The 18,368-nt window shown below is 47.3% G+C and overlaps 1 protein-coding gene across 5 annotated transcripts in view; it reads left to right on the top strand.

Moving 5' to 3' along the window:
- The first annotated feature begins 2,111 nt into the window (after nucleotides 1-2,111).
- The window catches only part of ARRB1 (arrestin beta 1), a 133,891-nt gene continuing 117,634 nt past the window's right edge, over nucleotides 2,112-18,368 (top strand). For 2 of the 5 annotated variants that reach the window (XM_078156919.1, XM_078156916.1), the window contains exon 1: nucleotides 2,117-2,249. Coding sequence is in view for 1 of the 5 variants with exons in the window: in XM_020989548.2 (XP_020845207.1) it covers nucleotides 2,230-2,249 (20 nt within the window). In the remaining 4 variants the exon portion in view is untranslated. Of the gene's footprint in view, nucleotides 2,250-18,368 lie in introns of all 5 variants that reach the window. The other 3 variants (XM_020989548.2, XM_078156918.1, XM_020989546.2) reach the window with 3 other exon arrangements.

Below are 18,368 nucleotides of genomic sequence, written 5' to 3'. Positions count from 1 at the left end.
GCTTCCCTCTTTCTGAAATATCTTCCATCCTCTGATTTCTAACTTTATTTAATTCTTGCCTTTTCTTATTCAACTTTTCTTTCATGAAACATTCTCTGATTGTTTCATGTGGCGACACCCTCCCTCCTGAGATCTTGGGTAATATTTTGCACCTCTCTGATACACTTTTCAAGTGATGTGTATTATCCTTATCTATGTTGGAGTCTTATTCCACTACTGTATTAGAAGTTCCTCTAGGGAAGAACTCATCCCTTATCTATACTATATTTCCCCCAAGGTTCTACCTCACTCTCCTTTCTCCCTCTACCCACCTCTGCACACCCTGAACTGAGGATAGGATATACAACATTAGATTTGGAATGTTCACTCAATGTTTCTCAGTGCACATCTATTTCCTCCTTCTGTCCAGGTGGTTTTTAGCACAGGCCTAGACAAAAATAACTTCTGTTTAACTCTCTGATTTTTACCCAAATGATTCCCACCTGGAAGATTCTTGTAATCAGCTGTCACATCCATTCTGGTCAGTCCTGTAATTAGCCCCTCCAGGACAAATTCAGTGCTTTTGTGTATAGACTTAAGGAAGACCGGGACAATCAGCCCTACCCTGGGTGCAGTCCTACCTTTGTTTTGGGAAGTGGGGCACTGTGTTCCCCAGACAAGCCTGATTCCAGCTGGGAACCAAAGGCATAGCTTTAGTTTCAGAACACCCCCAGCTACTATGGCTGAACCAGACCTATGAAGTACCATGAAGTAATACCAAGGGGGCCCCCAGGCAAGAGGAAAGCCAGCTACCCCAAACTCTCCTCCCCCCTAAACAAAATAACCCCAAATTTGTTATGGCCTTGCCTTTAGTTTTTTGGATTTCTTTAGACTTCTCTTCTCAATGTACATAGATTGTTACTAGTGCATCCCCTTTCACATACACTTAAATCCTTTAAGCAAGAGCTCCTTTGAATGAGGTATAGTTTTCTTATGGCATATTCCATTTGAGTCCCATTCCAACAAGTGTCCATGATTTCTCAAAAACACATATGCGGCCTGCAAAGGTGAAGTCAATTCCCTAAGGTCAAACAGCAAATCTGGCAAAGGTCTGATTAGAACTCAAATCCTTGGACCCCCAATCCAGTGCTTCGCTCACCATCACATCACGTGACTTTTTCCCGAACAATCCCTCCCCGGTATCACCCCAGGAAGAGGGGGATAACCTTAACCCCATTTCTCCCTCCTCCCACCCCCCTTTCACTCTTCCCCAGTCCCAGGCTCTCTCTTCTTCCAGGTTCTCTCCCGCACTAACCGTACAAACACAAACCCACCCCGGGACGTTATTGATCTTCAGGGAGAAGACCAGAAAGTGTGCTTAGAAAGACGGGGGTTATCTAGTGCCCTCCCCAGTCAGCAGGGCCAAATGAGGGCGGGGAGGGAGGTGGCTAGGGCGGGAAGAAACTCGGAGCTTTGTGCCCGCCCCCGGCCCCCGCCTCCGCCCTCCTCGGCCGGCCAGACCTGCAATTGGCGGCGGGGAGGGCAGGGCATGGAAGCTGGACTGGGCACTGGCCCCCGACAGTTCGGTCCCCGATTCTCCAGCTCGCAGTCAGTACCCCTAACTCTCCTGGCGTCCCAGCAGGCGAGCGAGTGATGAAGAGCTTGATCATACTCTTCTTCTGTAATGCCAGGTGTACACACAGTATACCTCAGCGCACACCCAAGTGTGTGCCCTCCCGTGTAACTCAGCCCGCGCACACACATACCCACGTACGAACACCCATGTGCACACACTCATGCATACCTGTGTACACACAATCTGCTCCTCAAGGTGCTCACCACCCCCGTGCACATACGCACAGACTCACGCACAGACAGACACACAGACACGCGGATACGGCGCGCGCGCGCACATACACACACCCAGACTCAGACACACGCACACCCACGCACCCACGCATGTACGCTCCCTGCCTGCCGGCCCCCGGCGGCTCAGAGCCCGAGCCCGAGCAGGGTCTGTGGCGGGGTAGGGCCCCGGGTGCTGGGCGAGGGAGGGGAGCCGGCGGGGGCGGGGCGGGGCCGGGGGCGGGGGCGGAGGAGGAAGCGGAGGAGGAGGAGGAGGAGGAGGAGGAGGAGGAGTAGAAGAAGAAGAAGAAGGAGAAGAAAGACAGCCAGAACGGCGGGTGGCTCCTCCCGGCGCCCGCGCGGGGATTTTCCAGCCGTGGCTCTGACGCCGCCGCCACCGGGACCATGGGCGACCGAGGGACGCGGTGAGTGTGCCCGGCGGACGAGGGGGCCTGCACGAGCCCGGGTGGCATTGCTTGGGTGCGGGGGTGTCGGCGCCGGGCGGGGGAAGCCGGTCAGCGGACAGGGAGGAGGCGCCCGGCCCTTCCTGGGGATTTCAGGATGCTGCCAACGCCGAGCCTAGAGCTCACCCCGGGCTCCGGCTCCGGCCCGGGCTTGGGCTCTGGGCCGTCTGATCGGCTCCTTTGCTGGTGGAATGGAACTGGGGGGGGCACACATTCCTACTTACACCTTCCGAACCATGCATGTATTAACGTTCCCACACTCATTACACACAGATGTGCACATCGGATTCACGAACATCACATTCTGCCTCCCCCACACTGGGTCCCCGACTTCTCCCCCATTTCTCCTCTCCTCCGCTCAGATTCTTCCCGGGTTCCACCCTCCCGCCAGACCGCCCCCCCCACCCCATCTGTAGCTGTGGTTTGGTGGCCAGATAATTAATTGGGTGGAAAGGTCCCATTCTGACTCAATTTCATCTTCTCCTTCCACTACCTAGGAGGGAAGCCCCAAGCGAGTGGGTGTCGCAGAGTGACAGTCCCCGGTCCCCCCCCCTTGCCAAGCATGCCAATGTGTGCGGGGCTGGCAGCTTCCACTGCATCCTTCCAGTCCCCCTTCTTCCTCGATGTCCCCAGGGATGCCCTTTCCCTTTCTGGAGGCCCAGAAAAGGGCAGGACTGGGGACTGAAATGGGGTAACTCTATGGGCGTGGGGGTGGGTCAGGCTTTCGTGATTGAATTTGCCATTAGTGGAATCCCAACTGGCCTAAAATCCTGGTCACTACCTGTTTGACCTTGGGCAAGTCACCTAACATCTGGTCCTCAGTGTCTTCATACCTTAAATGAGAGGTTTCACTCCAGGTGATCTCCAAGGTCCCTTCCAGCTGAAAATGTTAAGGTTCTGTTGCTCACCTTTTTTCCCTGGGGGATGGTTTGTTGATGGGGATGGGGGTAGAAAGAAGAGTACCCTGGCTGGGACTAGACCGGGCTCTGAGTTTCTGTCATTCTTTATTTACTCTTCCCTTTTTAATAGGAGTAATAGTCATGTTTTTATAGTGCTTTAATATTTCTAAAGTACTTTCTCTACAACAGACCTTTGAGGTAGCAATAGTATCATAGGATTTAGACCTGGAAGGGGACCTTGGAAGCTATCTACCTCAAGCCCCTCGTTTTACAGACCAGGATGGAGGTCAAGTGACTTTCTTCCATCTCACTAACAGCATGTAACAGTGCCAGGATTCAAACCAAGGTCCACTATATTCAGCACCATTCTCGTTTTAAGATGAAGAGCCTGAGGCCTAAAGAGTAAAAATGACTTTGAGATCTGAGCTGTAGAGCTGCTGTTAGAGTCGGGATTTGCACTCAGGTCTCCTGTCTCCAAGCAGAGGGACCTTTCTAGTACATTGTATTCCCCTGTTGTTCTCCTGGATACACCTGACACCTGCTTCTCACCATCATCCCATTCTATGGTCCTTCAAAGGTGCTCCCTTGGCCCCAACCTCTTCAACCCCTTTTTCCTGGTAAGGTCTCATTGGTTTTTCTCTTCTCATTCTGTCTTCTCTTCACTTCCTTCAACAAAAATTCCCTGAATTCTTAGACTGTTCAAGGCCTTGTAATGGGAATTGGCAGTCGGGTGTTAAGAGGGGCTAATCCAGGGGCTAAAGACAAATGAGATCAGGTTCCAAGGTGATGGTGGTGGGGGCTGGATATCTAAATAGCAATTTACAGCAGCAGTGGACCTCCAAGGGTCTCCGGGGTCCCTGACACCCTTTCAGGTGCTCCTTGAGGTCAAAACGATTTGTATCATCACAATAAAAATGTTTTCATTTTGAATACCATAAATATTGATAGATAAGACCCACATAAATGAAAGTTCTTTAAAAGGGGGGGGTCTTCAATCTTTATGAGTGTAAAGGGGTCCTGAGACCAAAAATTTGGGAATTGTGGATCTAAAGCTCTTTCGTGAGTATCCGGTGTTTTTATTTGTTATTAATACTTGTTGACTATATTAATAATTAATTAGCTTGGGCTGGGGTAGAGAAAAGAGTGTGGGTTTTGGAGTCGGGAGGACTTGGGTTCAAATTCTAGCTCCAACCCTTATTAGCTGTGTGACTATGGGCAAGTTTCTTCCCTTCTCTGAAGTTTCTGAATCTTCATCTGTAAAATGGAGATAATATCTATAGAAATGTGAGCTGTAGTGGTTAGAGCTGGCATTTTTTCAAGCACTTTAACTCTTAGTTGAAGGATTCCCTTACAACCACCTTGAGAAACAAGTAAAGAACATAAAGCTTGGAGCAGTGAACTGGAGTAAGTTGCTTAGGGTAACAGATAACAGAGCAGAAGGATCTGTGTCTTCTGATTTCAAGTCCTGAGCTCTTTTACCACTGTTGAACTGTAACCCAAGGGGCTTTGCCGTTGACAAGCACCCCTTCATCCATTAGCACTCACATCTTCCCAGCATTCCTTGGCAACAAGCAAATTGGCATCTCATTGTCTCAGAGGGTGTAAGCCCGCTTGTGTTCTGACGTGTCCTATCTTTTAGTGTTTAGCTGGCCATAGGATGGTAGGGTCATAGATTTAGAACCAGAAGTGATCTTTTCCAACTTCTTTATTTACAGATGGGTAAACTGAGGTGGAGAGAAATTGAGTAACTTAGCCTTGTTCACACATCCTCACAGCAAGACTAGGATTTGAACTTGGGTCCTTTGACTCCAAAAAGCCAGAATTTTCCACTCTTACCACCTTGCCTAATCTGTTCTAGTCTTCCATTTTAGAGATGAGGAAACAGGTCTAGGGAGGAGGAATGAGTAGCCCAGTGTGTCTCAGCTAGGCAAAGACTAGAATTGAGATCTCCTGATACCCTAGCCCAGGCTCCTCCCACTGTGTTGTGCTGTCTCAGACCCTATCATTGTCATCCTCGATGTTTCTGGAGTAATGGCCTTTGGAATTGAGGAACTGGATTTCTAAAAACATAGTATAGTGGAAAGCACCTCTTTTTAGGAGTAAGGCTATCTGGGTTTTAGTTCTGGTTCTTTCAGTGTTTTTGGCTGTAACTTGGACAAGTTACTCCCTTTCCTCAGTCAGTCAACCAGCATTTATTAAGGGCCTACTATGTGCTTAGCACTGTGCTGAGTTTTGTAAAAAAAAAAAAAGGGGGGGGGAACCTCAAACAACCGAATTCTTGCTCTTAGAGAGCTCACAGCTTAATGATGGAGACAACATGCAAATGACTATGTGCAACCAAGATATATACAGACTAAATTAGAAATAGTCATCCAAGGGAAGGGACCGTGGAAGGCCTGAGAAAGGTTTCTTGCAGAAGATGAGATTTTAACTGAGACTTGAAGGAAGCCCGAGTTGGAAATGAGCAGGGAGAGAGTGCCAGGCCCTGGGCCAGCTCTCAGCCTCAGTTTCCCTACTCAAATGAGAGGATATGTTGTTAGTTAAAGCTTCCTAGACAGATACAAGGTCTATTGTAAGCCTGATGCTCTTTCTACCAAGGGAAAGGCCAGAGGCCTTTGTGTTTGCTAATATTCAATTCAATTTAATTCATTTTTACTGAATTCATTAACCTTTGTACCAGGCAGTGTGTTAGGTGCTGGGGATAAAAAAAAAGGACAAAAATGAAACGATCCCTGCCCTCAAGGAACTTACGAACTGCTGGGAGAAGACAGAGACATACAAAATATATGTACAGTAACTTTGGGGGCAGGGGTCCTACTACTAAGTGGGGAAATATGGCAAGTTCTTATGTGGGAAAGGGCATGTGCATTGTGCCTTGAAGGGAGTTAGGGATTGCAGCTTAGATGGCACAGTGGATAGAGCACCAGGCCTGGAGTCGGGAAGATTCATCTTCCTGAGTTCAAATCTGGTCCCAGACTTTCTAGCTTTGTGACCCTGGGCAAGTCACTTCACCCTGTTTGCCTTAGTTTCCTCGTTTGTAAAAATGAAGTGGAGAAAAAAATGGCAAACCACTCCAGTATCTGCCAAGAAAACCCTAAATGGGGGCAACTAGGTGGTGCAGTGGATAGAGCACCAGCCCTGGAGTCAGGAGGACTCCAGCTGTAGACACTTGCTAGCTCTGTGACCCTGGGCAAGTCATTTAACCCTGGTTGCCTTCACCCTTCCAAAAAAAAAAAAAAGAACCCCAAGTTCTTGAAGAGACAGACATGACTGAAACAACTGAACAACAGCAGGGAAAAGTGGAGAGTGAGAGCATGCCAGGCATGGAGAAGAGCATGTACAGCTGGGAGGTGGGAGAATGCCATGTAGGGAAGCAAAGAGTCCATTTCAGCTGAAATGTAGACTATGTGAAGGTGAATGATATCGACAACAATTAAAGTCAACAAGCATTTATTCAGTGCCTTCTTTGCGCCAGGCACCGTCCTAGGCACTGGGGATTCAAGAAAGGCATAAAACAATCCCTGCTCTCCAAGAGCTCAGGAGGGAAGACAACGTGTAAATAACTATGTACAAACAAGCCACAGACGGGGTCAATTGGAGGTAAGAAGAACCCAATCTAGAAAGATAGGCCGGATTCAGATGGTGAAGGACCTGAAATGTCAAGCAGGGGCAGGTGTCTTATCCTGGAGGCAAGAAGGAGCCAGGGGAGACACTGCAGTGAGTGAGTACATGTTTAACCTTTTGCTTTCGGGATGCTGATTTGGCAGCTATCTAGAGGGTATATTGAGGAGGGGAGAGACTGTAGGCGGGGACACCTGTTGGGAATCTCTGTAGTGCAGGGGAGAGGTGATAAGGATCTGAGCTAGAGCGAAGCTGTGCGAGTCCAGAGAACGGGACACATGTGAGAGATGTTGGGGAGGTAGAATGGATGTGACTTGGCAACTCATAGGATACGGGGAGTAGGGCTGAGAGAGAGTAAGAGTTGACTGAGTTTGTGATAATCGGAAAGTTGATGATGCCTTAAGCAGAAGTGGGGAAGTTAGGGAAAGGAGAGAATTTTGGGAGAAAAAAGATCAGTTCTGTTTTGGAGAGAACTTTGTTGACTTTGGCCAAAGCTATGAGATGCCCAGGTGGAAGATACACAGGAGCTAGTTGATGATGTGGGACTGGAGCTCAGGAGAGACATGTGAACTGGAAATGTAGCTCAGGACAAGTTGGCCACATTGAGAAGATCATTGAACCCATGGGGTTCACTAAGATCACTAAGAAGGAGAAGAAGAGGGCTCAGAACAAAAAGGTCATGTCCCTTTGAGGGGGATTGTTACCATTCTGGCCAAGTCCCAAGAAGGGAGGTGTGAACACAGAGATAGATCACATAGGAAGGAGGTGCTTTTCAACCCAGGGCACCTAGCTGGGTCCTTAACTATTGACAAGTCTGAGGAGCTTAGAGTTACTAGAGAAAGATGGGGTGAGCTGAGGCCTATTGCCCAAGGAGAGCTCAATATATATGTCTGAGCCAGATCTGTAAAATTCTAGCCAACAAAACCCTCTACTGCCTTATTGTGTTGGAATCAGCTTTAGATTTATTAAATTCAACTGACATGTATTAAGTGCTTACTATATACAAGGTACTATGTTAGATGCTAAAGACAAATATTAAAATGGTCCCTGATCCCAAGGAGCTTACATGCTATTAGAATTCTCTGTTCTTTCTCTTTTACCTTTCCCTCTCCCGTCCTCTCCCGTCCTCTCCCGTCCTCTCCCGTCCTCTCCCATCCTCTCCCATCCTCTCCCATCCTCTCCCATCCTCTCCCATCCTCTCCCATCCTCTCCTCTCTCCTCTCTCCATCCTCTCCCATCCTCTCCCCTCCTCTTCCTTTCCTCTTCCTTTCCTCTTCCTTTCCTCTTCCTTTCCTCTTCCTTTCCTCTTCCTTTCCTCTTCCTTTCCTCTTCCTTTCCTCTTCCTTTCCTCTTCCTTTCCTCTTCCTTCCCTTCCCTTCCCTTCCCTTCCCTGCCCTGCCCTGCCCTGCCCTGCCCTGCCCTGCCCTGCCCTGCCCTGCCCTGCCCTGCCCTGCCCTGCCTTCTTTTCTTTCCTTCCTCCTTTCCCTTTCCTCTTCCATATTGATTGGATCATAGGCTGTAGAGCCAGAGGGGAGCTTGGAGATAATCCAGTCTTACCTCCTCATTTTACATAGAGGAAAAATGAGGCCTATAAAGAGTGCATATCACTGGCAGGGGGTGCAGATTTGGTATTTTCCAACTGCTTTTTGCCCAACCTTGTGTTGGGTGCCAGAGGAATAGGATAGAGATGATAACTATGCCCCATCACATCATGGCATGGTAGAAAAAGCCCTGGCCTTAGAATCAGAAGAGCGTGGCTTTGTGAGCTTGAGACTCAGTTTCTTTCTCTAAAAAAAGTGGATGGTGATACTTGGAGCCCCTACCTTGCCTAGCTGTTGTGAGTTCTTTGCAAATCTCAGAGTATTGTGGAAATGGAAGCTCCTTTTATTAGAGAGGGCCAATTTAATTTCAACGGATCCTCAAGTCAGCCCAGGGAGAAAGGCAGGGCAGTGATTAGTCTCCCTGCTTTACAGAAGAGGAAACTGAGACCCCAAGGAGGAGAAGTGACTTGCCCCAGGTCACATAGTCTGTTAGTAGCAGATTCAGTACTAGGGCCTTAGACCTCTTGACTCCCAGGGCCAGCAACTTTTTCCACTATGCCCTAAGTTCTTAGGACTGCCTGTTGTTTTTTCTCAACATTTGCATTGTGGGACTGCCCACAGTATATGTGTTACCTCTGGGTCCATAGTTTCCCCAGTCTTGGGAAGGAAAACCAACTTGCTCTGTGGTACATTGAATTAGATTTAGGCTGTAGGAGGAACTTCTGAGGCTTGTGGGGTGAAGTGACCTCAGTAGATAGTGGGGAATTTCTTATAGACTAGGAAAGACACCTGTGTGTCAGCAGACCTGACTGGAAGATGGGTCAGTAAGGAGTGGGCTGCAAGGGTAGGGGTTTTTTCTGCCTCTGATTCCACTGATGTCTTCTGCAGGACCTCCATTGCTAAAGTTACTAGCCCAGGATGCAATGCTCCAGGAATCTGGGCTGCTGCTCCTTCCCTTGGCACTAGAGTCCTGTGTGACCTGGCTTGGCCAGGATCGTGGGGAAGTCCTGTGGTTTTGGCTGGAGCACATCCCAGGGATGTGCAGTGCTGGAGCTGAGAAGCATAACTAATTTTGTCTGCCCCCACCTTGGGCCAACCACCTTTGGTGCATGGCTCCCCACCTCTTCTGTGCTGAATTCTCTTTAGAGTGTCAGAGCTGGAAAGGACCTTACACAGAGAATGTCAGAGCTGGAAGGGACTTTAGAATACAGAATGTTGGAGTTGAAAGGGAACTTAGACCAGAGAATGTTAGAGCTAGGAGGGACCTTAAGAATGTCAGGGCTGGAAGGGAACTTAGAACATAGAAGGTCAGAGGTGGGAGGTAACTTAGAAAACAGAATGTCAGAGCTGGGAGAGGCCTTAGAATCTAGAACATCAGAACTGAAAGAAACTTTAGAACATAGAATGTCAGAGTTAGGCAGAACCTTGGAATCCAAATTGTTCAACTCATTGGAATCTAGAATGTCCATAGAAAGAAAGTCTCAAGGTCACACAATATGACAGTGGCAGACTCCTAGGCCAGTGCTGTTCCCACTGCACCAAATTTTCTCTCCTCCAGTTATCACTCTTCTCTATCACCCTCTTTCTCTCTTGGCCTTTGCCTCTTTGGGGTGCAAACCTCAGAGATGGCACAGATGAGGCCCCCAAAGTCCTAAGCACACAATACCTTTTCAGGAGTCATACCTATCAAGCAGGTATATATATATATATAAGCCCCCTAAGAGTGACTGGCTATAGAAATTTTGGGGAGAAAACCCAAGTCAGTCACTTGGGAAATGTCTTGAGTGGTGGCCTACATTCAGTTCTGATACTCTAGGTTCTTTTGGGTGTCTAGCTGTATGCCCAGCACTCTTGGGAGACAGGAGAGAAGTCCACGGTATGGTCCCTGCTCTCAAGGCCCTTGAGGCCCTCACCTTGTAGGAGGGACCTTGACTAGTTGGAGCATGCTCAGTTCGATCTACCTGAAATAATATTAGGTCAGATTTCTATAAGCCTTTAAGCTTTATAAAATGAATTCTTTACAACACCGTGGTATAGGTATATAAGTGTTATTATCTCCATTTTACAGAGAAGGAATTTGAGATCCTGAGGGCTTGTGACTCACCCAAGGTCACAGAGGTGGAGTCAGGATTGGAAATTAGGTCTTTTGGCTCTTCCCACTATGCCAGGCTGCCCTGGCATCCCCAGTTGATAGAATTGGGGATGTAGTGCTTGGAGAAGAGAAGACTTGGGGATGAGACATCTTCTAGATATCTTCAAGTCTCTGAAGGCCTGTCTTGGGGGGGGGAGGGAAAGGAGTAGAATTAGTTCAGGGTGACTCCAGAAAGAAGGACTATGACAAGCTAGGGGATTTACAGGGAAGCAGATCTGAGGGCAGTGTAAGGAACAACTTGCCTGACAATTAGAGTAATCCCACTTTGCACTGGGCTGCCTTGTGTGAGTGAGTTCCCTGTCACCAGAGAGATTCAAGCAAAGATTTCACCACCATCTCATTAGGGAGGTTGTGTTGATTGGGACTAGATCACCTCTGAGATGTTGTCCAGGTTTGGGATTCTGAGAATCTGTTTCTCTGATCTGAAAATTTCACGACTCTTATGGTTTGCAGATTCTATGGTTCTATAATCTAGTTAGGGTGTCTAGGTGCCACAGTGGATAGAGTGCCTGTCCTGGAGTCAGGAAGACTCATCTCCCTAAGTTCAAATCTGGCCTCAGACACTTACAAGCTCCCGAGCAAGTCACTTAGCTCTGTTTGCCTCAGTTTCCTCATCTGTAAAATGAGCTGGAGAAGGAAAAGGCAAACCACTCCAGTAATTTTGCCTGGAAAACCCCAATTGGGCTCATGAAGAGTCAGACATGATTGAAAATGACTGAATAACAACAATCTAGGTAGGTATATAAGACACACACACACACACACACACACACACACACACACACACACACACACACACACCTGAAACAATTAGAAAATGAGAGACAGGCCTATATATATAAACAACTTTAGATATCAGTAAGATGAAGTGTTAAATTGATGAGTGCAGGCAACCGAAGAATAAATAATAGACATCTGTGAGTCAATAAACATTTATTAAATGCCTACTATGTGCCAGGCACTATGCTAAGTACTGGATAGATAACATATAATAGGAGAGGCAGCAAGAGATAGTAAATAGTGGTAGCACTTACCAAATCAAGTCATTTCAACCCCCTGAGCCTGTTTATTTAGGGATAATAATGCTTGCAATATCTACTTCTGAGGGCTGTTGTGAGGCCCAAAGGAACTCATATGAAGAAATCTTCTTGCAAACCTTGGAAGGCTCTCCAAATATCAGCTTATTAATAAGGGGCTAGTTGTTTTAAGTTCTTGGGAGTCCAGAGGAGGAGTTAAGATTGATCAGGAAAGGCCTCCTGGAGGAGGTACAGCTTGTCTGGGACTTGAAGGATGGCTAGGATTTTCATCGGCAGGGAAAATGACATGAATCGAGTGCCTGAGGTTGGGATGAGCCACTTAGGGGACTCTAGTGGGGAGTGGGATGAGGAAGAAAAAATTATAGACTCATTCAGTTTGGGTGTTGGAAGAAACCTTACTGAGCATTTAGTCCAAAGCTGTTATTCTACAGATGAGGAAAGTGAGGCTCAGATTGATTAAGTTATTTGCCAGAGTTTTCCATTAGGCTAGCGAATAGGAAAGCCAATTTTCTACACCGTGGCTAATGTGGTATGTGTTAGTAAGTGAATGGTAGAATGGGAAGGATCTGAGTGTGAGTGTGAGGGGATGTGGGAAATAAAGGTTGGAGAGGTTTGTGATGGCCAGATGAAGGAGAGTTGGCCAGTCCTAGGGAACCATGCCTACCCCTTTAACTGGGCAGAGTCTTCCTTCAAGATCAAAGCAAGATACCTTGTTAGGGAGGGTAGGAGGGAGAAAATTTAGAACTCAAAATTTTTAAAAAAATGAATGTTAAAAATTATCTTTACATGTAATTGGAAAAAATAAAATACTGTTTTTTAAAAAATCAAAGTAAGAAGCATGGAGATTAGGCATAAGAAAGACCATTCAAATTCTAAGGATTTGAAAATAGAAGAATAGCTTGGGATTGACCTGGATTTTAAACTTCTCCAGGATGGGACTGTTTCTTCTGCCTCATTAAGGTCACACATTAGGCAGGCAGTAGGTGCTTAAGACTTGCTGGTTGAATCTGTAGTAGGTCAGGGAGGTATTCCTTTCTCTTGTCCCCGATAGGAGTGGGCCATAACATTTGAGAGTAGCCTGGCAGAGTGGAAAGTGCCCTGGATGTGGAATCAGAGAATGTGGGTGGCAGTTGTAGTTCCACCACTTATTTGCCTGACCTTGGACACACAGTGATTTGGACAGGTCATGCAACATCTTTGGGCCTCAGTTCTTTATCTGTAAAATGAAAGGCTTGGACTACTTGGCCTCTGAGGTCCCTTCCAGCCTGAAATCTTTGATCCTTTGATTTAGAGTTGGAAAAGGCCTTACAGGTTGTGAAGGATCGAAGAGGTTTAATGATGTGTCCAAGGTCACAAAGGTCAAGTCAAACCAACAGGCACCTACAATTAAGCACCTACTGTGTGATAGGCACTGTGCCAAGTGCTGGGGATACTAAGAAAGGCAAAAAAAAAAAATAGTTCCCACTCTCAAGAAGCTCACAGCTTAATGGGCAAACAGCACAAAAACAACTATGTACAGACCAGCCATAGACATGATAATGGGAGGCGATCTCTGAGGGATGGAAGGCCCAGAGATTAAGGAGGATTAGGAAAGGTTTCTTGTAGAAGGTAAGACTTTATTTGAGATTTAAGGAAGCCAGGAGTCAGCAATGAGGAGGGAGAGAGGGGCAGCCCTCAGTGAAGATGCCCAGAGTTAGGAGACGTGATGTGCTGTTCCGTGAACACCAAGGAGACCAGCGTCACTGGATCACAGCCTCTATGGAGGAGAGTCAGTTGTAAGAAGATTGGAAAGGGGCCGGGGGTGGGAGTGGGCTAGGTTATGAAGAATTTAAAAAACCCAGCAGAATTGTGTATTTCGTCCTGGAAGTGATAAGGAGCTACTAGAGTTTATTGAATGGGTAGTAAGCCATAGAAGCTAGAGTAGAATCCTCTTTCTCCAAACCTAGTGTTTTTTCCACTATCCTAACTCACTCATAATGTACATCTCTAAGATCACTCTGAGTGGAGAGACAAAAGGAGGAGGAGCGATACTTGGTCTTTGCCCTGGGGAATTTACAGTCTTGCAGTCTACATAGGGCTGAGATTCTCTCTCTCTCTCTCTCTCTCTCTCTCTCTCTCTCTCTCTCTCTCTCTCTCTCTCTCTCTCTCTCTCCCTCTCCCTCTCTCTGTCTCCCCTTCCTCTCTCTCTCTTCCCCTGTCCCCCTCTTCTCTCTCTCTCTCCCCCTCTTCTCTCTCTCTCTCCCCCTCTTCTCTCTCTCTCTCCCCCTCTTCTCTCTCTCTCTCCCCTCTTCTCTCTCTCTCTCCCCTCTTCTCTCTCTCTCTCCCCCTCTTCTCTCTCTCTCCCCCTCTTCTCTCTCTCCCCCCTCTTTCTCATATGTACACATGCACCCTTCTTCCACATAAACAAAGTCATCTTCTGAAAGTCCAAACATAAAGACAATGATCACAGTAACTTCTCAGTTCTATATTGTTTTCAAAGCACTTTCTTCACAAAAACCTTGTGAGTTAGGGAATGCTAGGATTTTAATACCCATTTTTCAGATGAAGAAACTGAAGCCCAAGTGATTTGCCCCAGGTCAGACATCGGACAGATGCCAGATAGAGGCTTCAGACCCGGGTGCTCCTCACTACAGCTTTCATGGTCTCTCCTCTACACCACGTTGCCTTCTCTCGGGAACCTGCCCTGGTCACATGCCTCGAACACCCATTTGCCACTTCTTCAGCCTGACCTTACTCTGGCCCAGTCCTCCTTCTCTGGACTTATTTTTCACTGTTCCTCCTCACATACCTTCAGTCTAAGCAAGCTGCATGGCTGACTGCCTTTGAAATACCACCTGCCCTCTGAACTTTCTTCCTGCCTTGGATGTCCTTTCTCTTTCTATTAAAATCTTTTAAGGCTACCTCCTCTAGGAAGTCTTCCCTGATTCCTGAAAGCTGCATCTTCTTTCTCCCTTCTGAGTTCCCACAGCCTTTTTTCTGCACCTTTAGGGCTCTGAGTGCTTTGTTTCCAGGTGTAGATTGGGAGTTCCTGAGGGTAGAGACTGTATCATATCCATCTTTATCTTTCCCAAATCACCCAGCACAATCCATCTATCAAGCAGTTTCTCAGTTGGTATTTATTAAGTGCCTACTATGTGCCAGACATAGCACTGAGGATAGAAAACAAACAAACAAGCCAGAGCAGTCCCTTGCTTTGAGGAGCTTACATTCTATTAGGAGAGACACAGATGAAGTAGATAGAAGGTGACTTTGAGGGGGAAGCACCAGCAATTAGGGGGAACCAGGAAAAGTTTTTTGCTAAGCTTTGAAGGAAGCCAGGTGAGGAGTTAGTACATTCCAGGAACAAAGCACAGTCTGTAAAGACATGGAGACGAGATGGGAGGAAGAGCAAAAAGGCATTTGATTGGATTGTGAATGCTTGAAGGTGGTGAGTAATGTATAGTCATCCTGGAAAGGTAGGTTGGAGCCAGGTTGTGAAGGGTTATAAATGCCAAAGAGAGGAATTTGCATTTAACCTTAGTGGAAATAGGGAGCCACTTTGTTGAGTAGGGCCAGACAAGGCTTTTGGAAAATCCCTTTGGCCGCAGTGCGGAAGTTTAAGGCTACGCTTGTCTCCTTGCTGTACGCTCCATCTTCTGGCTCTGTGCCTCAGCACTGGCTGGCCCCCGTGGCTGAATTTCTGTCCTTGCCTTCATCTCCTGCTTCCTTCAAGAAGTAGCTCCCATCCTACCTTCTGCACTAGTCCTTTCCTCTTGCCCCCAGCTACTAATCCTTTCTCCTGATCTGTGTCTATGTCTGTGTCTGTATTGTCCTGATCTATATCTTGCCACTGGACCCAGATGCCTCCTGAGGAGAAAGTGAAGCTGGCAACTTTGCACAGCCCTGCCTCACTTAAATCCAATTCACTTGCATGTCATGGGGTCACCTTCCTGATGTCATATTCCTCTTCTAGAATGACAAACAACAATCCTTTCTCCACTGTGATTAACTCTATATACTCTATGTATGTCTTGCACATACCTGGCTATTTACACACGTTGTCTCCCCCGCTTACATGTAAGTTCCTTCAGAGTAACAATTTTTCCCCTCCTTTTTTGTATTCGCAGGGCTTGCTACCCTGCCTGACACATAGAAAGTACTTTAATAAATGCTTGTTGACTGACTGGGTTGGAGAGAGTTGAGACAAGGCAGGGAGACCAATTAGGAGATGATTTTAATATCCCAGGCAAAAGGTAACTACACTAGGCTAGCAGCCAGATGAGTATTTACAAGAGACGTGGAGGTAATTTTATAGATGTTGCAGAGAGAGGCAAAGGGACTGGTCCAAGGTCACATAGGTATTAGGTGGCAGAGGGAATGACAATTCAGACTTTCTGATTTCACCCCCCCCCTCCATATCACAGCTGCCTCCCCAGGCTTCATCATCAGTGCCAGGGTAACACAGCGGGTCACTCCAACTAAGCAACCAGTACTCAAACAAACAAGTTTCCCTCTTGTCAAAGAATTGACCTTGTGGGGGTGGTTGATGCCATATTTAGGAGGCAGGAAAGGGCAGCACGACTTATCTCACTCCTCTGGGGCATGGTGAAGGTGCTACATTATTTCCCCCTGTCTCCAGCTCTTCGTTTTTCTCTCCATGTATTTCCATCTTTTATTCTTTCTTGCTGTACGTTTGTTTCAGTCTCCATCTTCCTGCCTCCTTTCTCTCACAGAATCTCAGAGTTGGAAGGGACCTCAGCGAGCATCCCGTCCCAGCCATACTTGACTGAGAATCCTCTACGATGTCCCCGACAAGTCACCCAAGCTTTGCTTGAAGACCTCTATTGAGGGAGGAGCCCCCCACCTCTGAGGGAAGCCCGTCCCACTCTGGGAGCTCTAATTGTTAGGAAGCTCTTCTTTCTCTTAACGCTTATCCATTGCTGCTTGTTCTGTCCTCTGGGTCCAAGCAGAACAAATTTAATCCTCCATGGCAGCTTTTCAAGTTCTTGAAAACAGCTCTCCGGCTTCCTTGTAAGTCTTTTTTTTTTCCTCTCTAAGCTTAACGTCCAGTTCTTTCAACTGGTGATCCTCATGCTGTAATCTTATGATCCTATGACCATCTGGGTCGCCCTCCTTTGGATGCTATCCAGCTTATCAGTATCCCTCCTAAAAAGTGACCCTTAGCACTGAACCCAGTACTCCAGATGTGGTCTGACCAGGGCAGAAGATAGTAGGACTCTGACCTTGTTATTCCTGGAATTTGGGCCCAAGATCATATTGGCCTGGTGGCTGCCATGTTCTATTATTGGCTCTTGGTCATTGTTTATTTCTTTCTCTAAATTTCTGTCTTCATCTCCATTTCTTCATTTCTCTGACTCTAAATATTTTTCTTCCTGTCTTTCTACCTCTGTCTGTTTCTTTCTCCTTTCTATTACTGTCCCTCCTTTCCCCCTTTCCCCTTCTCTCTCCTTTCCCTTTCTCTCTCCTCTCTCCCCTCCTCTCTGCTCTCTCTCCTCTCCTCTCTTCCCTCCTTTCCCCTCTCTCCTCTCTCTCCCCTCTCCCCTCCTGTCTCTCCCCTCCTGTCTCTCCCCTCCTGTCTCTCCCCTCCTGTCTCTCCCCTCTTCTGTCTTTCTCTTTCTGTCACTGTCTGTCTGTCCCTCTCCTTCTCCCTCATCTGGGTCAGGGCTAGTGTGTAGGTGACCTTCCTTCATGAATACCTGATCTCATCTTCAAAACTTAGGGGCTCTTCCTCAGGTCCTAGTGGCCCTGGGCTTTTTTTTTTTTGCTCTTGGACAAAGGAGGAAAGAGCTGGAGGATGAAGCCATCTCAGATTGAGTCTGAGCCAGGACATCCCAAGTCCTATCATGAGGGCTACTCAGGGCTCCAGTCTTAGACTGGCCAGATAAGGGGAGTCATAATACACCTAATAGAAACTAACTCAGAGGTTCCCAAGAACCTTAGAGCCAGAGAGGCCTTACAGACTAGAGAAATTGTACAGAATTTAGTGTTGAGGTTACTCAGGGAAGGCTTTATAGAAGAGATAAGATTTATGAGATCATAGGCTTTAGAGGTTAAAAAGCACCTTAGTAATCATCTAGTTCAAAGCCTTAATTTTACAGCTGTGAGAAGTAAGGCCTAGAGAGAGGGACTTACTTGACCTAAGTCACTCCACGGGCCAGTGTCAAAGCCAAGTTTCTGACCCAGGTCTTCTGACTCACAGGGCAAGACTCTTTCCACACAGGGCTCCTCCTCTTTCCGGAGGGGGGAGGAGTGAGAAGCGAAGGCTTCCTCAGTTAAGGTGCTGAGACAGTATCCCTGAATGTTTGAGCCAGAAGGGATGTTTTTGATTGTTGAGATGAAGAACCCAAAGCCTGGAAGAGGGATGGTAATTTGCTCAAAGTTACGCAGTTAGCAAGTACCAGGGCCGAGACTCAAACCCACATCTCCGCACTTCCAGTCCAAGGCCGTCTCCACTCTGACTCACTGTCTCTCCCTTGGAGTAAGTTAGCTCAGAGGGGAGCCGGTAAGTCACCTTCCCTGGATACCTACAAAAAAGGAGTTATCTGATAACAGCTTGAAGGTTATGTGGCTTAGGGAAAGTCAGGGAGGGTTCGAAGTGACCTTCTAGACTGCCTCTGGGCCTTAGGATCGAGGGATCTTTTCAGTTCTTGGGCCTCATATGCCAGCCTCATTTTTCTGAGAGGAGAGCCATGTGGGGACCCTTGATTTCTTTTCTCATTTTTGCATATCTGTGTGTTTGAGGCCTTTTCCAATTAATCGGACTGCTGTAGGGCTTCTGGGCTGGCTGGCTGCCTGGCGCTCATGAACTCTGCACATTATTAATTTGTAAC

The sequence above is a fragment of the Phascolarctos cinereus genome, unplaced genomic scaffold (genome assembly GCF_003287225.1).
Source record: "Phascolarctos cinereus isolate Bilbo 61053 unplaced genomic scaffold, phaCin_HiC Scaffold_726;HRSCAF=1367, whole genome shotgun sequence".
In the NCBI taxonomy this organism is placed as follows: Eukaryota; Metazoa; Chordata; class Mammalia; order Diprotodontia; family Phascolarctidae; genus Phascolarctos; species Phascolarctos cinereus.
This window is presented reverse-complemented; position numbering and strand designations above follow the sequence as displayed.